The sequence below is a fragment of the Bombus fervidus genome, chromosome 6 (genome assembly GCF_041682495.2).
Source record: "Bombus fervidus isolate BK054 chromosome 6, iyBomFerv1, whole genome shotgun sequence".
In the NCBI taxonomy this organism is placed as follows: Eukaryota; Metazoa; Arthropoda; class Insecta; order Hymenoptera; family Apidae; genus Bombus; species Bombus fervidus.
This window is the reverse complement of record NC_091522.1, coordinates 16,808,476-16,830,374: the sequence shown is the minus strand read 5'-3', so window position 1 is coordinate 16,830,374 and position 21,899 is coordinate 16,808,476. Positions and strand designations below refer to the sequence as shown.

General features: G+C 36.1%; 1 protein-coding gene across 10 annotated transcripts in view; it reads left to right on the top strand.

The window, feature by feature from the left end:
• LOC139988043 (dystrophin, isoforms A/C/F/G/H) overlaps positions 1-21,899 on the top strand; it is a 445,976-nt gene that overhangs the window by 11,710 nt on the left and 412,367 nt on the right. For 6 of the 10 annotated variants that reach the window (XM_072004969.1, XM_072004970.1, XM_072004964.1 and 3 more), the window contains 25 exons: positions 195-256; positions 379-471; positions 1,013-1,090; positions 1,172-1,264; positions 1,397-1,486; positions 1,571-1,769; positions 1,864-2,012; positions 2,063-5,032; positions 5,108-5,260; positions 5,663-5,824; positions 6,114-6,416; positions 6,495-6,638; positions 6,748-6,918; positions 7,010-7,192; positions 7,258-7,374; positions 7,450-7,569; positions 8,472-9,878; positions 10,075-10,299; positions 10,465-10,980; positions 11,049-11,686; positions 12,090-12,237; positions 12,653-12,766; positions 12,869-13,045; positions 13,122-13,229; positions 13,595-13,706. In XM_072004969.1, the coding sequence (XP_071861070.1) occupies positions 195-256; positions 379-471; positions 1,013-1,090; positions 1,172-1,264; positions 1,397-1,486; positions 1,571-1,769; positions 1,864-2,012; positions 2,063-5,032; positions 5,108-5,260; positions 5,663-5,824; positions 6,114-6,416; positions 6,495-6,638; positions 6,748-6,918; positions 7,010-7,192; positions 7,258-7,374; positions 7,450-7,569; positions 8,472-9,878; positions 10,075-10,299; positions 10,465-10,980; positions 11,049-11,686; positions 12,090-12,237; positions 12,653-12,766; positions 12,869-13,045; positions 13,122-13,229; positions 13,595-13,706 (8,532 nt within the window). The remainder of the gene's footprint in view (positions 1-194; positions 257-378; positions 472-1,012; positions 1,091-1,171; positions 1,265-1,396; positions 1,487-1,570; positions 1,770-1,863; positions 2,013-2,062; positions 5,033-5,107; positions 5,261-5,662; positions 5,825-6,113; positions 6,417-6,494; positions 6,639-6,747; positions 6,919-7,009; positions 7,193-7,257; positions 7,375-7,449; positions 7,570-8,471; positions 9,879-10,074; positions 10,300-10,464; positions 10,981-11,048; positions 11,687-12,089; positions 12,238-12,652; positions 12,767-12,868; positions 13,046-13,121; positions 13,230-13,594; positions 13,707-21,899) is intronic. The other 4 variants (XM_072004965.1, XM_072004974.1, XM_072004972.1 and 1 more) reach the window with 3 other exon arrangements.

Sequence of the window (21,899 nt, the reverse complement as noted above, 5' to 3'; positions counted from 1 at the left end):
ATTACTTGAAAATATGATTATCGTACTCGCTTTGAACGCTATTTAATTGTTAACAAACATCGTTATTAATGAACTCAGCACGTTAAATTACAAATACATGTTCAATGATACGAGTACAGTATACATTGACCTTTGTAAATTAAAAACGATTATTCTGCAATTGTTGTAACGATTATCGTATACGTATATTGCAGATGAGCGGGAAGACGTACAAAAGAAAACGTTTGCGAAATGGATAAATTCACAGTTGCTTAAGGTATGTACTACGTTGTTTAAAATTACGAATAAGAGTAAGGATTATCCGAATAAGACTTGACGATTCCACTAATGTAAGAATTATTTATCTAACATGAATATTCATTGAAATTTTTCATACAGAATAATCACGAGCCGATTTCTGATTTATTCGTTGACTTAAGAGATGGCAATCGATTACTATCCCTGTTGGAAGTCCTTACGTCGAAAGTCTACGTAAGTAAAGAATTTGCAGTAGAAGTGAAGGATTATATAATCGAAACGCATAGGCGCGACAGCCCATAACGAGACATAAGCGGTATTTTTATTTCGTATATGATGTAATCTTCTAAACATTCCGCTGACAGTTGTTCTTTTTTTAAAAAGACTAGTCCTCGCAATAGCGCGTCTCGTGTTTACATTACGAGGTGTACGAATAGAATTCCAAGCAGGTGCGCCTATCGAGTATTACGAATATTTGCATGAGAGTGCGGATTATCTACACACGGTAGGCGTAAGAGTATTCCGAAGGAAAAATATGCGTCGTTACGCGGATTCGTGTCATTTCACGGGCAATTTTAGTCACTCGAAAGATTTCCTTTATATAATCTCACTTTAAATCGCATTATTTATGATTTATATCCTACTTTTCATCGATCTTTTTTACGACAGCTACATAGAGATAATTACAGCCGCTTAAACGTTGGCTATTTACATTCCTGTATTTCTACATTAATTATCTCTTTTTTTCTTCATTGTCTGGATTTATTTATTACAGAAAAGAGAACGCGGTCGAATGAGAGTTCATCATCTGAATAACGTTAACAAAGCTTTGCAAATTCTCGAGCAGAATAACGTGAGTTGCTAACATTGCACCCAATTATGAGAGAAAGTACAAGAGATGCAAATTAATTGATATCCTTTGCACTTCTCCTAGGTGAAACTCGTAAATATTAGCAGCAACGATATAGTTGACGGGAATCCTAAGCTAACACTCGGATTAGTATGGAGTATTATTCTACACTGGCAGGTCAGTTTTATGGCTGGGTCAATTTACTGAGAATAAAGCTTATCGGCAAATATTGAACTTGTTTTTATTACTTATCATTTATGTAATTTTACGTCGTACGTTCATCTGATATCAAATGTAATGCTTATTTAGGTACATTACCATCTGAAGGATTTAATGACGGAATTGCAACAAACAAATCTGGAGAAAACTCTTTTGGCATGGTGTCGTCAAAATTCACAGGTGAAATCTTGTTCGAAGGATAAAGTCAACTTTTTTTTTAGCTATTTGTGTAACAAAGTTTTTTGAGACTCGTGTCGTTTTTAGAATTACCCTGGAGTTGACATTAAAAACTTCACGACATCTTGGTCGGATGGTCTGGCATTTAATGCGATTCTTCATAAATGGAAACCACATTTATTCGATTTCAATAACATAGCGCGTAAACATCCGAATGCCAGATTAGATCATGCATTTCGTATTGCCCAAGAACAATTAGATATCGAACGTTTATTGGATCCAGAAGGTAAATTAAATTAAAAATCATTAATATCTGTACTAATTACCAACATCTAGTTTATGAAGTTTAAGACTGACATATACGTTGTATGTTGTAACAGATGTGAATACATCGGTGCCGGATAAAAAATCAATAATGATGTACGTTATGTGTCTTTTCCAATCATTACCTCATTCTGGAGACGATATAGGCGAGCTGGATCTATCAGTAGCGAGTGATAGTAGCCCGGTTACGACACCAGGAGCAGAGGTATTCAATCTGATTTCGCGTAGCTCAGTAATTATATGTATCTTTTTAAGAATGTTTCTTTGCAGAATACTCTGTCTTTCACAAACTTTGGAACGCCAACGTCGCGGCCGATGAGTCTCGCAACGAACGTATCTGTAGAACTTGGTGGTTATCAAGTTGCTCTCGAGGAAGTTTTGACCTGGCTCTTGGAGGCGGAAGATAAATTAAATCACGCTCCAGAACCTGGATCCAGTTTAGAAGTATTGAAGCAACAATTTCACGAACACGAGACATTTTTGGTGGAGTTGTCCGGACATCAGGATGGAGTCGGTGCTGTATTGGAGGAAGGTGCGAGATTATTAGCAGAAGGCGGTTTACACAAGGACGAGGAGCACGAAGTTCGAGTTCAAATGTCGTTATTAAATTCTCGATGGGAAGGGCTTCGAATGCGCGCGATGGAAAGGCAAACTAAAATTCACGAGGTTCTTATGCAAATGCAGCAAGGCCAGTTAGATGCATTGCGGCAGTGGTTAACGAGGACCGAAGATAGGATATCGCTAATGGCAACGATCGAACTAAATCAATCCGCTTTGGATGATCAACTAAAATTGTTAAACGAACTAGAACAAGATATTGCAGCGCAACAGGGAATCGTCGATGGTATGAGAAACATGGTAGTTGTCGTGGATGAAGAAAACTCCGAAGCAGTTTACGCGCAAATGGAAGATCAGTTATCTGCTCTCGGAGAGCGATGGACTCACATTTGTCGATGGAAAGAAGAAAGGAGGCAACGTTTGCAAGCTTTTTCTTCGCTTTGGCAAAATGTTAATGACGATTACAAAAGATTAGTATCATGGTTGAGCGAAACTGAGATCACGTTAAAACAAATGGAAGCAAATCCAGCGTCCGAGATTGGTGAAGTGTTGGAAAGAATTAAGAAATTACAAATTTTGAAAATGGATATGGATGCGAATCAAAGGAAGTTAACGTCTTTGCAAGAATCCGTTCAAGAACTGGAGGGACAAAGTACTTCGCCAGAGTGTATTAACATATTAGAAAAGATCGAAAATTTGCAAGATCGTTGGGAAGCGGTGGGACAGATAATGGAAGTACAGACGCAGAGGATAACAAATTCCGGATTTGAGTTTGATCTAAAGACTGAGAGGGAAACAACAATGATTACAGGTAACGAATGGATGTCCGAAACAGTAACAAGTATCGCTTATAAGGAAGAAATTACTGCAGCTTCCACACCTCACAGTGATTCGAAGAAACGTCGTATAGATAGTACAACTAGGCACGAATTTGAATCTGCGTTACACAATCTGTATAAATGGCTCGATTATGTTGATTTAGAAATTGGACGATCGGAGGGAGTATTTGACGAATTGAGCATCGAAGAGAAGAAAGTCGTTTACAATGATACAATAGCTGATATAGAGGCACATAAAGATGACTATAACAGAGTATTAGAACTAGGGAAACAGCTTCTCGAGGAACTAAGAGATGCAAATGAATCGGTCGAAGCAGAGGAAACAAAAATCAAAGACATACAGAATTGTTGGATGGCAACTAACAATCGGCTTGAAGAAATAAAAACTCGTATAGAATATTTAGAAGAAGTGAAAAAATTCCGAACGGAATTGGCTAGTTTAAATTTAATGTTAGATAGCTACTCTAAATGGTTTGATTCAAATAAAGGAAACAATCAAATAGAACCGTTCAGGGTAAAATTGAAGTCAATGAAATCTCACGAGGAACGCATTAAAAAATTGTTAGAAAAAATCAAAGAATTGTCGGAAAATCAAACTGGTAGTAATGAAACTGTTAATTTAAATGCTGATATACAAACTTTTGTTCGTAATTGGGACAAATTGTACAAAATATTGTCTGAAAGGTTAACCGAATTAAATGATGCTGTTGATAAAACACCACCAAAGAAATATACGGATGCAGTTGCTAATCTTACTTCTTTTATTAATAATGTGGAGAGTACATTATTGTCAGAGCATATAGTAATGTCAGATGATAAGACAATGGCAGAACAATTACAAAAATTCAATGATTTACAAAATTCCCTGAATAAGCATCAAGAGATTTTTAATTATGTAAATAGTGTTGGACACGAGCTAATAATGAAAACCAGTGGAGATTCTCAGGGACAAAGACTTAAAGATGCATTACAAGATCTTATCACCAAATGGAGTGATATACCTATAATATTAGAAGAACGGCAACAAAACTTACTGAGAGATATAGAGACTTTAAAGGTATTTAATAACGAGCTCTTGGATCTTCAAAGTTGGCTTGAAAAATCAAATCAGTATCTAGAAGAATTATCGAAAGATAGTGTGTCAAATAATATCGAATGTATGGAATTTAAATTAAAGCAAATTCAATCTTTTTGTGAGGATATAAATCAAACAAAACCCCGAATAGAGAAACTTCAAACCTCTACAAACAGATTACTTGAAAATTCTGAACCAAAATTTGCGAATGTATTAAACAATAAGCTGGAAGTTGTATCGCATAAGTGGAATGCCATTGTTGACGGTGCTAAAAGTTTAAATGATAAATATGAGGATACATTGAAAAAGAATGATGAAATAATAAATGGGATAGAAGATTTTACAAAGTGGTTGTCGACCTTAGAAAAAGAAATACCAGTTGAAACTAAAATAACATCTTCGGTTGAACTGTTTCAAGTTCGTGGCCGATATCAGTCGTTAAAAGAAAAGATAGATAAACGAGTAGAAGAATTTAGAAATCTTAACGAAATGGGTAATGATAAATTGTTAAGTTCTGAAGGGTCATCGGTACAAGAACTTGGTAGACGATTTACGTTTTTAAATGCTCGCTGGACAGATGTCACAGATCGTATTTATGAACGATATAGACATTTACAAAATGCCAGCCACGAATATGGTGAATTCCGTGCTTTAGTTGCGCAAGAAAGTGATTGGTTGGATAAATTAGATAAACGATTGAAGAGATCGACAGAAAGTGCTGCAGATGCTGAAGAAATATCAGAGGAACTTGATGTAAGTTTACACGTTATAGTACCATGTAAATTTTTATGATTCGTATGAAAAGTAATGAATTCTTGTTTTAAAAAGGATTTAGAGAATTACATACGAAATCATCCAGAAATAAGGCTTGAAAAGATACAAGAAATTGGTAAACAGTTGATTGAAAGTAATATCATGACGCAGTCCATTCAAGCAGATGTAGAAAGCTTAACAACTCGTTGGGAGAGTCTAAATAATCAGGTATGTCATTGTTATATGTAATGTCATAATGCTTGAATTATTGATTTTGTTCATAACAAAAAGTTGTATTTATTTTTAACTGCATGCATAATTGCCAAGGAAAACTTAAGTACTTATCTTAGACATATCTATTTAAAGATGTTAGTTTTTTATTCTGCTTTGAAAGATTACTATTGCTTGTATGAATTATGAAGCTTTTTACGTATATGTTTGAAATTATAATGCTGTGCAAAGAAAATGTGTTATTCAGGTGAATTTTTTTAAATTTCCCCATATTTTTAAGTTGATAAATTTTTATATATTTATAATTGTTTAAGTTTGGTAAATACATTTAAACAATAGTTTATTCAACGAAGTTGTTTAATTAAGTTATACAGAAAATTAGAATTATATTTTGAGTAGGCAGGGCAGCGAGCAAAGCTGCTGGAAGGATCAGTGAAGCAAGCGCAACAATCAGAAGGACGTATTCTTGCCCTTCAGCACTCCCTAACGCAAATAGATTCTGTACTAACTGCACGTCTTGACTGCGACCTTACTGCTGATGATTTGCCTCATGATTATCAGGTCTGTTAGTGAAACTTTTTCTTACCATTTACTAAGCGTATGTTTGAACGTTTCTGCAAATGTATAAAAAATGTGTAAACATAATATGTGTACTAAATTCATCTTTTTTCTTATATTAATAAATATTGTACAGAAAGCACTGCTTCAAGGAAGCATGATAAAAATGTTATCTATGTATTTTGTAAAAATATATATTAATTAGAGTGTAATGTATAAACAAAGAATTAGACTTAGAATAAGATCTAAATTTTGTGATGATAGTTATACGAGTCAGGTATATATATTTTAGAAATTAATGGAAGAAATGGAGCATCAGCGTTCGACGCTTCAAGAAATGGCATTACAAATCGAATCATACAAAGCTTCTGGAAAGCAAGAAGCTGCATTTAGACTGCAAGAACAACTGACTCTTATTGAAAAAAAATTCTCAGAAGTTCAAAAGAAATTCCAACGTTTCCGATGTCCAACGAATTTAGAACCGAGATTATCCAGAGCTCTGCGAGAACTCAGAGGAATAGAAGAAGCAACTTGTTTATTAGAATTATCATCAGAAGATCCAGAAGCTATTGAAGGTCAACTTAAACATTGTCTGGTAATTAATTATATACTTCGTAAATTTTATTTTATTATAGATGTTCAAGTTGTGAAAAATCTGATTTTTCATCCATAGCGCTTTTATCAAACATTAAGTGAAATTAAAAGTGAGATAGAAAATATTATTCTAACTGGTAGAAAATTAGTTGAAGAAAAAAGTGTCACTGAACCAGAAAAATTTTCTCGGCGTATTGATATGTTAAAGGAATTGTATAACAAGGTAATATATGTTTAATATCAATGTATATTTTTAGTAGTACTGCTTTCTATGTACAATCGTTCTGTTTATACATTATATTTGTTATTATATTTATATTTCATTATTACAGTTGGGTTTACATATAACTGAATCGAAAGCTTGTTTAGAAACTGCTTTGGATTTATCACGTGATATGTATAAAAATATGTCTTATATTAATATGTCCATAGATAGTATTAACAAAGAATTAGATACACAAAAAAATATGCCTGATCTTCCAGTTAATGCAATATATGTACGAGTAAGTGCATAAATACATAAGTAAATTTAGATTCCATGATTTTTAATAATCTTTATATTAAAACAAATGATTATGATAATTGTTTAAATAGGAAACTCTGACAGAAGTAATACCACGATTAAATGTTGTGAAAGACAAGTTGTTAAATTCCCAGGAAGAATTTTCGAAACTTTGTGACCCAATGTATTTAGAGCAATTTAAAGAAAAGTTATCAGACGTTGTTACGAGATTAGCATATACTGAAAAGAGATTAAGACTATGTAATGCTTCAGAGGTAAATCCATCATATATAAAGAAATTGGTGTAATAAATGAGGTGAACAAATTTTTGTACTTTTAGGAAGAGCCTAATGTTGATGAAATAACGGCTTGGCTGTTACAAGTAGAGGAAAAGCTAAATAAATTAGATGGTGTTCCAGTTGATCAGTTAACGGAAAATCATTTTGAACAATGCAAAGTAATCAATATTTTAAGATTGCGCTACATGAAATGGAATTTTACTTTATGTATTTATTCAATAATTAATTTTTAGGCTGTACAAAGTGAAATGATTGAAGCAAAACCAAAAATCAATCAACTTCAACGTTATACCTATTATCCGAAAGTTTCAGATGTCTGCAAGAAGTGGGAGGATATATCTAATAGAATACAGGTATGTGTATTTATATATGTACATATTTTCGTATAATAAATTTAAATATCATTCATTGCTTGTTTCCTCATGGCTTGTATTGCTTCTTCTTTATCTTAACATCTGGTATATGTAATGCTTGTGCTTTATAGTACCATTACGTATATCTCATCAAGACAAATTTTCAATATATATATATTTTTATATATTTTTACATATATATATATATATATTAAGAGTATGATCATATCATTTCTACAAACTAATGTTTCAATACCACTAAAAATGATAATTGATGTAATACGTCAATCTTTCACATTTGAGGTTTTATTAATAAAGCTTTCTTTTTTTGATTATTTTTTCATGAATTTTTTTGCTTTGCATTTATGTTTTAGTTCACTAAAGCATATAATGAGTTTTTTTAAAGATTTATGTGTAAATCAATTATATGAATTTCTACCTCTTAAGTTTAATTAATACTATGTACATGTTTAACACATTATTGTACAAATATTATATATAAGTTATATTGGTACATATTCGTGAATGTTATGGAGCTGTCCAAGAGGTGTCTCTATCTATGTAAATAATACTGTCATTAATAATAAAAAGCAGACATAAACTTTGGTGGATGGAAAATACTTGTCATTGATCAATTATTTATGATATTGTCTCTCCCCTTGTATAGAATTTTATACAGAAGTCTGAATATGATTTGCAAAAGCAACGAATAAGGAATGAACAGAAATGTGTTCCAAATTTTTATACTGGTGATGGATACACGCAAAGAAAAAGCTTTGTTTGCACAATGAAATGCATTGTCACTTTCATTTTGGCCATGCTTGATATTGTCACACTATTAACAATGCTCTTTCAATTAACGCCTGTCCATGAATTTTCTGTTACCTATCATATTTTCACAGGAATGGATCCACAAAATCACAGACAATTTATTAATAAAAAGTAAGGTGGGAGAAACTAAGGGGAGAGACAATTATGGACGCACTAAATTGTCTAAACAGTCGGATCAAACTTCGGTGCAACTAACTAAAAAAGAAAATAAATTGATAGATGAAAATGAGGAGGTATATGGTATAGGATATCTTAATCCTGCATTTGATGAAAGTCAATGTAATGTTATACATACACCTGAAAGTTCACCAGTTGATATCGTTCATCGAAGTCGGAAATCTTCTATAAAATCTGAGAAAGTAAAAGCTAAAATCGTAGATGTTAGTAGAACTGTTAGACGAAAATTAGATATGAGTTCTGTACCCGATGTTGTTCAAACCTCTCAGCCACAAGTCGTTCATATAGATGACGATCCACCTTCTTCATCCCCTGATACAGATGTATACATGACCGATGAAGAATTCTTTTTATCGAAAAATAGCACATTGTTTTCCCAAGTTTCTTCTAACACACTGATTACAACAGATTCAAAACCGTTCGACTATAACACACAGATGAATCCCTTCCGTGTCGTTGAAGTGAGAGAAATGGAAATAATAAAATCAGTTGCATCTCCCGAAGATCACGTAATATTACCAAGTGCGAATGTCAGTGTAGGATTAATGCCGCAAGTTGTTGAAAGAGTAGAGATTATCGAAGACACAGAAACAGAACCAGAGTCAGTAGATACTGATACAGAAGATAAAGAATCTAGGGTAAAAATATGTAGTGCAGTTAGTGCAGTTGGAAATCAAACTGTTAATAAGAAAAGAGAACTTATTCCTATCTTAAAAAAGAAAAGAACAGTAGACCCATATTCGGCAAAAAGCATTAAAAAATTAACTCTTAAATTAGATGTTGAGGATGATGCACCGGATAATCATATTTCGAATCGCAAGTTAATAAAAAGTCCGCAATTTTCGTGTAAAGTAAATAGATTTGAAAAAAATTCCATGTGGAAAGATACGGATAGCATAGCTGAATATCTTATACTTGAAGATAATGAAATGAACGCAAAGTTAAAGTCAAAGTGTACCGCTGATCTTTCTGTCACGTCAGAGATCAGTCCTAGAAAAGGCAGGGAAGAGCACAGTAATGGCAAAGAATTGACATCGAAAAAAGATACAGATTTTTCAAAATCACGTAATACTACCAATCATAATGTTGATGAAAAAAACACGAAATTATCGTTATTCAGACGTACTAGAAGTATCTCGAAAGACGATACGTTAGAAGATTGTGAAAGCTTCTATGGAAGCGATAAAGAAACAGATGATGTTTTAATTTTTTCCGATGACACGGAAATTGATGTTGGAAGTTCCAGCTCAGATGGAGAAGATCTAAATTTAGGAGAGCATGTTGAGCACCTCTTGGGCAAGGTAATTCTAATAACACATATCTTGCCATTGTAAGATCTACCTTGTATATGTTATGTATTATTAATAATATAATTCGTGCATAATAATTGCAATTATAATTTTAATATTTGGTAGATACGTAATAATAGGTGAAGGCTAACATAATATGAAGGAGTTTAATACTTTATAAAATTTCTTATAATTTTGTTACATATAGATACAGGCTGAAAAATTATCACAGGAAATACAACAGAAAGCAGAAGTAAAATTTTCTAGTGAGAAGAGATCTTTCAAAGTTTCAACTAGTTTATCCAGAACCGGCTTGGAGAAAAGTATTTTGGAATTTGAACAAGCTGCACAACGGATGTTACATAGGATGGATGTCATGTTGATGAGCATTGGTGGCATTACTAATGAAAAAGATCCAACTAAGCGACTGGAGGTTTGTATAATGTTACTCTAAAAATTTGAAATTACATTATATCAGATACAATCCGCGATTTTGTGTACCCGAAGCTGAAATTGAGTCGGAACGGATTGAGATCCCTATCCTAGAACTTTTCACTGATATTTGTATTCCTAATCCGAATACATGTGCGTATTTCAGGTACTAAAAGCAGAAGTTAGTACTCTTGCACCAGATGCAGCAGCGTTGATTAGTAAAGGCGATGGTCTAGTCATGACGGTGCACATATCCGATCCTGTTAGGGCTGAGAAAATAAAAAATGAACATCAAGATAAATTAAGAAGCAAATGGCACCAAGTTATGTCCGAAATAGAAACAAGACGTACACAAGCTCAACGAGCAGAGGAACTATTACGACAGTATAATAACATAGTAGCAGAGTTTGAAGACTGGTTCCGTGATGTGCCATTGAAGCTTGAACAAGTAAATAACTACGAGGGTCAATTAGAATCGTTTACTATAGAATTTGATGCTAAACAAGAACAAATTAAAAAATTGAACGACTTGGCTGTTGAATTGAAAAGATTAAATATTGGATATTCTGAAACTATACGATATAGTATCAACAGTAGATGGCAAGAAGTTAGTTCACAATTCAAAAGATTTAGTGGTAGCAAGGATAAGGACAAGCACGTGACAGACAAGAAAGTTGAAGTGGTATGTTTATACATCTCATTTTCGATTGGGTTAAAGAGTCTTGTTTATATTGGTCTTATGTTCTTTAGGATTTAGGAGGAGTTGATATGCAAGAATTTACTGCAAGAGTCAATAAGATCAGAGAGGCTGTCGTAACTGTGACAAGATCTCTAAATTCTATACCATTGAATGGTGATGATTACGAAATGTTTTCGAGTCAAGAAGATTGTCTGAAAAAAATCAGTAATGCATTAAATATTCTAAAACCGAGTATTGAAGAGATCAACACCGTTTTCGAAAATGTTGCTTCGCAATTGAGAAGAGAACAAGCCGAACAAATTAGACGTTTGAGTGATAAATTACGGGACGAATGGATAAATGTCAACCAAAGTTACGTGGAAAGATATAATCGTTGGAATAAATGTCACGAAAAGTGGAAAGAAATTTGCAACACATGTCGAACGTTTTCCGACTGGATGGATAAAACGGAAGAGTCATTAAAAAAATTAAATTCTCTCGGTCAGAGTAAAATATCAAAAACGAAGATATTTGAATTGGAGCAAGAGATCTCTAGAATGCAACGAACCATGAATAATATTAATGTTTCAAGTGCTAGTATTTTAAGTCGTGCTAGAATTGAAGATATAGTGGAACTAAGAGAAACGGTTGAAACGATAAAACGGCGTTGGCAAAATATTGTAACAGACATAAATACACGAAAAGAAAAGTATGTAAAAATGTCAATAATAATCTACATTGCTTTATCAAATAGATTGTTTATAATGTTTATGAGTTTAATATGTTAATACACGAAATAGCAATTCAAAGTTTTTGGTATGTATGCAGTATTGAAGGCAAAGCTTTTTCTCTTACCGAGCTATTTCAGTTGTGATTTGCCTTTGGTGCTGTAGTGATCAACTCAGAATAACCTCTATGTAAATTAAGAAGCTCAAATTAACTAGAATTTAAATTGTATTGTACTTACGTTTTTTTTTTTTTTTTGTATATCGATGTTTTATACATTTTAATTTTTGAAAACATCTTTTTTAAAAATTAGAGCACTGTTACTTGTATATGAATAGTTTTTATACTTTTAGAATTGTATTTAATAATTATATACTTTTTTGAAGGAGTTTTGCTATGGAAAAGAAAGTAAACAATGAAGGCAGAATCTTAGAAAGTGCTCATAACATTTTAGAACAAATCAATTCTTTATTGGTGTCAGCAGCAAATCCTTCAGATGAGACCTCTTTATCAATAAGATTGTCATTAATTAAGGTAAGTTTATTTACATTTATAAAATAATTAAAAGTTTTCATAAAGGTGAACTGTTAATATTCGTGGCACTGTAATTATTTAACATGTTCTTAAAACATATATTGGTTTATAATTTCACTGTGCAGTTTTGATTAAAGACTGAATTACCTATTACTTTTATAAACGATTTAAATAAATATTTATTATCGAATATCTGATCATAGAATATATAGCTTGAAGTAGCGGCCGTTATAACGTTATCAAATAAATTGAAACTAAACCTAATAATATCTTCCATACCATGACTGCACAATCTAGACTGTGCCAAGACATAAATAGCAATGATCTGTGTCGCTCCTTTTACTATTAGATTAATATTCTTTATATACAATGGATTTTATAAAAAATGTTAATTTAAAATAATTACCATCTTTAGGCTAGACAAGAGGAACTTTTCTCCCGTAAGAGAGCATTACAGAATTTAATAAATCAAAATGGTATTCCTTCGGGAGAAGATGAATGTAATAAATTACTTGCAGATATGGATAAGGTATCATATTAAATTTATTTGAAATACATAAATCGAAATATTATGTGCCGTAAAATTGTAAACGATTATAATTTAAGTAATTTGCTTAAATTAATTTTCTAGGCTAACACAAGTCTTTCCAGTCAACGTGAATATGTCGAAAATAAACTTGCATCTCTTAAAAAATATATTTGTACCTTGGACAATGTTATGACGTGGGTTATGGAAACCCGAACGAGAATATATATATCTCGAGAATTATCCCAACAAGAACGAGCCGAAATTATTAATAACGTTATGGTAAGTGTGAAAGTATGTATTTAATGCAATGAAAAATTTTATGCAGAAAATAAATTAAGAACATTTTATATCGTAGACCAAGGTCGAAGACCGAGAAATGGAAGTAAAGGATGTATTAGAGAATTATACTAATTTAGAAAAAGAATGCGAGTCTGCGAAGCAGCCTATTTCTGTAGAATTACAAGTAAGTAGAATAATTTATATTATAGTAAATTTAATATATAAATAAAAAGAATAAATTGTAATAAATTTTCACTCACCAAATTGTTTGTCCGCTTCAAAATTCGTATTATATCTGCATAAAAGATTTACTATTTAAATATTTGAATATTTCGTTATGACGAAGTACCAACTATGTAAAAAGTAATTGTTACTATTTCATACTTTTAATTCTGTAGAACAATTGAAGTTTAAAAGATGGCGCTCTGACAAATCAGTTTTCGAACTAACGGTCTGGCGTGCGGGCAGACCGTGCGTTAATAATTTTTATTTTCAGCTTTGTGTTCTGTTTCGTGTTCAATTTTGTTCTATCCCTTGTGTCTTTAATAGGAGAAACTGAAAAAGCTAAGAGAAGATTGGCAATTTGTGAAAAACAATGGAGAATCATCGAGTCATGAGGTCAAAACTACAGTGGCAGCTGGACCGGCGTCACAAGGAATCGGTGAGTCTTTTACATCTAGATCGTTAAAACGAAGAAATTATCTTATAAACGTAACTTTTCCGATGATATCGACGTAAATACAATGTTTTTAGCGACTAGTATTAGCTAATGTCGATGTTAATTGCACGATTCGTCATATCGTATCGCGCTTCATATTCTATGCGCGGGAAAGGAGTTCAATTTGAATTTGATGGTTTTCTAGTTTTGGCGTTTGCCGTAAGATGGAGTATTATTCGATACAGTAGAATCAGACTTGGTATATCGAATATGTAACATGTTTGTTAATTCTCAACCACTATTTAATTCAACATTTTTATTTCGACCATATTTAAATAATTTACTTGTCTAAAATAAGCATGTGTCTACTTTTTCCTAATCTCTAAATGTTTAAAACTAAAGCAGATGTAAAACATTTTTTAAGTGTAACATTCTTTCAAATTTAAATTTTAGATATGGAATGTTATTAGTTAAACGGTATATCCAAAGTGCATCTCGTAAACACGTAACAGGTTTCTTTATATCGGCAATTTGTAGAGAAAGTAGTCGCGTGCAGTTGGCCTTTAAAAATTCAATAGCAATGAAAGCCGTTCTAACTCTTGGTAACTGTGTGCCTTTGCGACTGTTGGAGGATTTTCCGAGGAAGCTGGCAACTGAACAATAAATAGTACGTTTAGTCGGTCCGGTAAGCGTGGCCACATATCACTTCCACTCCATCCCGTACAACGATATATATCTGCCACGTTAAGTGCAGTCTTTTCACCGAGTAGCGGGACTCCCTTTTTTTTACTTTCGTCCCTCGATCGATTTATGCATTCAGAATCGTCAACGGCGATAAATTACGCCGTGTCGTCGTCCTTTTAATCGGGGACTCTAACGATTCGTGCTCGAATCCTTTGACAGAAAACGAATCGACGCAATAAACCTGTACGATTTTAAAGTTGCGCCATGTTTCTCGTTTATACTTCAACAAATAAATAATCACAAAAATTCCACCTCGATCCATACTTAGACATCGTTCGATCTAATTGTCGTTTTAATTGTCGCTATATGCGCCTTTGAAGGAAATCGTGTTATCGTTAACAAAAGAAAAAAAGTATTGGAAAAGTATATTTAGGAAAATGAAACAACGTTAAAGGTATATCGCAGAGAACATTAGGTAAAAAATACATTTTCATTTTAAAATAAAAAGAAGGAAAAAGAAACGAGTATATAATCCACAAACAGAACTGAGAAATGTTCTTGGGAGTGTCGTCTTTTAATTAGAGGCCGATTTTCAAACGAGATTGTGAGATTTGGAACGAGTTAATGCACGTTAGAATCGTTAAAACTTCTCGTTGTTACTAAAAGGCTTAAGCCCTCGTCGGCTACAGGACCATTAACCAGTTGAATTAAAATTTTACAGCAGTGCGCATGATTCAGAATCGCGTTGAATTTAATCGCCGCGGGTTCAGGAAGGAAGAACGTGAGATTGTTGATCCAAAAGCGGAGAGCTTAACGGAAAGGTCGACGGTTTGTAGTATAAGCGCGATCGTCGGGCCGCATAATGAGCGGATAAGCCGCCTAATGTAGTCGTGGTAGAACACCACCAGGTTGAAGATAGCTAAGGCTTCGTTATTCTCTGTTCTCTGTTTCCAACGCTTCCTTCCTCCATTGTCTTTCGCCTCTGTCAGACCTTTCGGTGTTACATCCAGATGAAATCAAGCTCGTTTCACTAAAGTTTGGGGGCCTACGAAAGGATTAAGCTGGCGCTTTTGATCCATGTTCTGGAATAATATTATTTTTTATTATTCTCTATTATATCTTGCGTCCTTCGTTAATCGTTTTAGTATCTTTTCCATTCTGTCGCCATCAGGAATGTTCGAGTTCGATGTAAATGAAAATTCATACGGTTCACAGTCATTGGGAGTTGGTAGTTCATTGATTTGATACGTAAGAGAGGATAAGCGAGTTCTCCTTGTGCCCGATCGATTAGGGAAAAAATCTAGGCGGTCTCTTTTTATGTTTCCCTAAGGAATGCAGAGAAGGGATACGTTCATGCTGCCTTTCCCTTATCGAATCACTCCCAGAGGTTCGCCTCTTATCGTGATCAAATGCGTAACATTAGTCGACCGAGTCTCTGGTTTGTTACGATTACTCTGTTCTTTTATAAGTTCTTATAAGTTCTTTTATAAGTTCTTATAAAAGAACAGAGTAAAGTAGTCTCTTGAATAATTTTTTATAAGAAATAAGACAAGGGCAGTGGAATATAGTAAGAAAATAATACGTCTGACAACGTCTAAAAAATTCAGCAATGTATTAGCGAATATCGATGCAGCGAAGAATGGTAGAAATTTAGAGATCCGTTGTTAATCGACAAATATTCAGATGTTCGTTAATTCGTGCGTCAATGGGTAACAGAGTGAGTTGTAGTATGTTATGTAGTATGTAGTAGACGCAGACAGTACATGGGAAAATAAAGCTGATTAATCGAATGAGCTTTTGGTAGCTTTTGCGCAACATAATATTTAGCAGTCTCGTGACGTGAAAACGGATTGTAGGTTGATTCGAGCTGACGCGATTAGCGGGATATATTGTGAGCCGTGATCACGTTAACGGTGAATTACGCCGATCCCAGAAAAGCTGCTCTCAACTAGCCTAGCGCGTGTACGTCGACGAAGAGAAACGGATGTTCACCTGAACAAACTCGTTCCTCGTTAGCGAGAGAGCTCATTAAGACTTTCATGTTCCTGTGGTCACGTTTTTTGCCTAGAGTAGCAACATGGATTGAAAAGGGTAAAAAAAAAAGAAGAAGAAACGCACGAAACTTTCGCCCTACAGAGCGCCTTTTAGCATCCGCCATCAACGCGAGAAATGTTTAATCTTTTATTTCTCTTGTTCTTTTATATTTGTTTATTACGATCGAAACGTAAATTCGCCGAATATATGGATTTTCTAGCGCGTTAGCAGTTAAACGGTTCGTTTGTATCGCGCATGATAATTTACAATTAACGTAAATATAAAATATCGTACGGCGAAAGTTGCAGACATAGATCATCGTGCAACGATATTTCTCTCTTTATATACGAGATAGCGGATCGAACTCGGATAATTCGTAGGATCGTGTTTCTGCTGTACGCGGCGCGTTAGTGGCGGCAATAAAAAATACAGATAAAATTTTCCAGCGCGACCGTGGACACATACGGATGAGAAATATCGGATGTTGTGCTGTTGTGCTGACACAGGGATTGTACTGTATGACGCTGTGCTAATTGCAGCAGGCTGTTGTACGAGAGACAGCTTTTTATGCGGCGACTGGTAATGACATCCGCCCTGTGCAGCTGACCCTCTATTATTTCTCACCGGTGCTGCTTTCCTATCGAACAAAATCCTCTTGGCAGGAGAACGCGCGTATTTATCTTGCCCCGAATTTCGAATTTCGCATATCAAAGCGCGCATTCAGCCCTTTTCATCATAAATGCCGTCACCGCCGCCCCACTCCACCTCTACTCTCTGCCAATAATTCCTTCAAACTCTCCACCGAATAATGAATCTCGAGATGAAAATCGCTTTTCGACGTGCACCGAATTACAGCGTTCTTTGTGCCGCGCGATTATTCCACGGAATTTGCTTTCGCGCAAACTCGCCACTGAACACGCTTTATTTTTTGGATAATTTCGAGATTTCTAACGCTGACCGAATATAATCAAAGGATCGTTCCGCTTATTCGTTGAGGCTTGGAACGCCCGAAGGAAAAGAGAAGAGCAACGTTTCGAAAATTTCTCAGCGAATTTTCCTCCTATCTGGGGACTAAATTTTTCGTTCGATTTCAATCAATATAAGCAACGTGTTCGATGAAAGTAAGAAGACGAGGGAAGTTCGCAGGGATTTACGTGGAAAATAAGAAGAAGGGCACTTCTCCGGGATCTAATAAGAGTCAGCTTAGCCGTGAAATTTTATTGTACTACGAAAAAGCTTCCAACGCTGATGGGGTGGTTTCGTCGTGCCATACGTTACTGGCACGCATGAATGCTCGTAGGATAGGCCTGTGGGTGGTGCGTAATATAGGACAGTGGTGGTGTATATAATCCCACTGGGTACATAGGTTGTAGAGAACGAATGACGAGGGGTGGACGGATGAGTGAAATAATGGTTTTTTGGGGCCTGCGTTAGACGCTGAAATATGTAACTCGATGGCGACCACGCATTACCGGCAATGAGATTTTGTATTAAAGGCTAATGTAGGAATTGTTATTTAAATTTTCGTTCCGAAGTTGTTTTTTTTTTTTTTTTCAGTATCGATTCGCTGCATTAACTCTCATTCACTCACGTACTCGCCGGTTTCATACGAGAATTTCGTGAAATATCTCGCAAAAGGTAGATATTTCTGTTAAAATTTTTTCGTCGTTTCCACAAGCGCGCCGTATGCGAACAGCATTTTATTGTTCTTGCATTCGCGATTTTCATTCCGCGGTCTCAAAGGTAAGATGATTCGATCGAACGTATAGATATACAGATACGTTCCTTGTCTAGGTCTAGACGAAGCGAATAAATTCATTCAACCGACTGAGATACGTCGGTCTGAGAAGAGCTTTGCATTCCTCTTATATCCGTTTCCATTCTGCTCGCCAGATACGTTCGACTTCGCATTCGAGCAAGAAACTTCACTCGCAAAACGAACGCACGCGTCCGTCCAAACCGTTCTAACGTTACTTGCTAACATTTTACTTATGCGAAAAACTTGTATATCGAGTTGCTGGCAGCGGTTAATATGCTTTATAAATTCGTTGGTATATAAAAATATAATTTGATTTACAAGGCTACGTATATAGATAGTAATCTACGAACGTATATAGCGTATACAGTAAAGCGGAATCCACTTGGAATTTAATCTTCCATAAAAAATAATCGAATAAAAAGACCAACAAGTGTAATAGAGCATAAATTACGTAGAGCCATATTATGAAGTTAATCGAAGGCGACGTTCTGTCTTCGCGTGGCTTCATCGTGTTCAAAGAATTCCTAAGAATACGTTGTTGCGAGTAACGATTATCGCTTTAGTTATCATTCGTACTTGACAGTGGACATTTTTTATTTCATACGTTTATCGTTTTCTTGGCGTGTCGAATTGCCCCGATGTGGCAAATTCCTTCGTTCGTTCGACCCGTGAGACCTTTCAGGGACGATCGAACGATCGTGCTCCGCGTCATCACAGTTTTATTTGTACGAAAGTAGCTGGCTATGTACTCGGTCGTCTCCGAGGCGACCGTCAGGTTCTTGTGCTCGAGGTTTCTCGTTAACGAGATCAAACGCTTGGCGTACAGGTGGATGATGGAGACTCCTCGAGTATCAGTACCTGTTAATTTGTCGTCGAATTGGAAAAGGGTTCTCTTTCAACCGATCGAGTGATTCACGTTCTCGAGGATACTGAAAGAACTGGACGAGAGGTACCCGGGTTTTCTTCGGCAGCTTCCCGAACAAGTCAGACAGCGAGGTAGCTGTAGTCTCGCAGAATATTCTCTTGTTCATGAATTTGCCATCCTTAACTTCTCGATACACCGTGTCCTCCGACGAAACGTGAGACGCGTACGGATCCGGATAATCCTTGAAGGACGCTTCGTAAGCGGTCAGCTAAAAGTATGGAAGGACAGTTACTTTCGCGTTTTCCTTTGTGAAATTTTTAATTATGGTACGTAAAATATTCTTGGCGCGAATATCAAGGATCTACTTGTCGTTTTACCGCGAATCTCTATGCAATTGTATATTTCAATTCCAGCGTGATCTAAGTAGAGATTTATCAGACATCGATAACGAATACTATCTTTAAATTTTATAAAATGGAAGTGGAAGAAACGATAGATAATAGAATATTCCATAGGTTCCAAGAAATTTCCAAAACGTTCCAAGAAATAGCGACGAAAGCGGATCGTGGAAATTCTCTTTTCTAACAACTATATAAAAAGACAGAATTTAACAAGGTAAATTGATCGAAAAAAAAAAAAAAAAAAAAAACTGCAAACGAAACATACAAAATACGATTAAGTTATCCGAAGGGTTTTGCCTCTCGTTGCTTTTTATCCCGACTTCTCGGTTAGATTTTTTGCTTGTTTTCTGTCTTCCTTATTTTCTAACCTTTCTCGCTACGAAGAGCACGCGCGGATCTATGGAGTTATTGACGCTTACCCGTTCATTCATACGCCACACCGAACTCCCGCCACCCGGTTATTCTTTCACCCTCTCTTATCGCAATTCATTAGTGAATCGTCAAGAGCTTCACAAACAGCGAACGTAGACCCTCATTAACGTAATTTCAATGATAATAACGCTTCCACGATTTTAAATGCGTTTATCGGTGTGTTTGCCCCGGACAATGATCGCGACTCCGTTCCGTGCGCGGAATTACGTGCAAACGCGATATATTTCGTCCCGCTCCACAGGAATTCTGGTCGTAAAATTCTAAGGTTAGGTATAGCAATTTCACAATTGCCCCATGTATCACCATCTTCTTTTAATCGACGCTTCATACACGATTTTCTTTATTCTTTCAAAACCATTCCCGACCATTTCTCCGTCTTACCTGCGATTTCAATTCCAATTCGGCATCGTTGACTCTTCGTAAAATCTATTTTGTGTTACCAACAATGTTCACTCCGAACGTACGCGACGACGCTTCTCGTTTGTCCGAAACTCGAACATCCCTTTCTTCTTCGTCTTTCCTGCCACGTTCGTTCGCAAGTTCGCGTCCGATTTCTTCGAAAAATCATCCAGGTCCGATGTCCAACTCCAAGAAAGTGCGAATCGTGTCCCAACGGGGATGATCCTCGCGTTAAGTCGAGTATCTTCGGGTCGGAATTAGTGCAACGAGATAGGAGTGGCGATTGCATCGTGCGGATTCGTTAGAGAGCTGTAACAATTAGCGGCGCCGGCGGAGAAGAAGGACGGTTGGTTTCTCCAGTTTCGTCCCGGTCGAAGCTGTCTAAGCCGTGTTCATTACTGTACCGACGATCGGGCTGCTCGACGATCAAGAGGGCGGGAGAGGGCGATAGAGGGGCGACAGGGGCACGCGGACAGAGTTAGGGGCGGTTTAAGCGAGCGTAGCCACGGCGGTCAGGCTTGTAATCTGACGGTGGTAGGTCGTTCGGTTGGTCGGGGTAAAACGGTCCATTAAGACCGGGTAGCAGTTAGTGGTCATGCTATAGGAAGCAGCCAGCTTACTAATGCCAGCCGTGGTTCATCCCCGTAAGGGCCGTTAACCGGGGTCAACCCTGGGGCTGATTTCACCTTCGCGGAACTTGGACTTCGTTTGACCGCGTCCCGTTTTCCCTTGTTTTCCGCAAACAGAACGATGCATCATGCTGCCCTTCCGTTCTATCCGTGATCAATTGTAACTCATTCTCCGCGTCTCCGAGGGATGTATTTGTCTTCTGTGAACTGGAACGATCGGAGGGATCCCGGTGTTATCTTTAACCAGCGTGCAATGGAACGCTAGATATCGTTGGTCGGGTCAGGTTTCTTCTTATTTGGAAAAAATCATTGATCTACGATTTTCGTAGATGGTGTGAATTGTTACTTTTCGCGTCGTTTTTACGTGTTTTTAGAACCGTTGTACGTAAAATTGTACACAACACGAAAGATTAAATTGGTTAAACGTTAGTTTTGTAAAATGTATCCAATATGGGAATCACGTAGCAACGTTTATAAGCGCCGGTCCATAGAAAGTTATACTCGAATAATTGATACAACGCCACGAGGAATTTTAACACTGACACCTGTAATATCAAAATGTATTCGAACGAGAGTCGGTATATTGTCGTAGGTCCGGTTCCTGACAAACCCTACGGTTAGACCTCGTCTAACGATAAACCAGACGTATTGATCGTATTATTGGACCGATTAACGAAACACGTAGACTAGTTAACACCTTGACGCGTGGTTCTTACACGTGTACGCGTACCCAGGAAAGTTTAGCCGCGGTGTAACTTGAGAGCGAGCTGGGCATCAAGTTGACGATGTTATCGGTATGGTACGTGCTCGAGCAAATTACCGTGCACGTACATGTATTACGTACACAGCGTGTCTAGTGTGTCTACGGTCTTGCGTACGGATATCCGAGCCGCGCGTGGAGGACGGGTAAGCAGAAGTTACCGATGCAGAGGGACGAACCCCCTTAAACGCGCGCCGACTCGGGGGTGGTTTTGCCTTTACGAACCAAAGTTT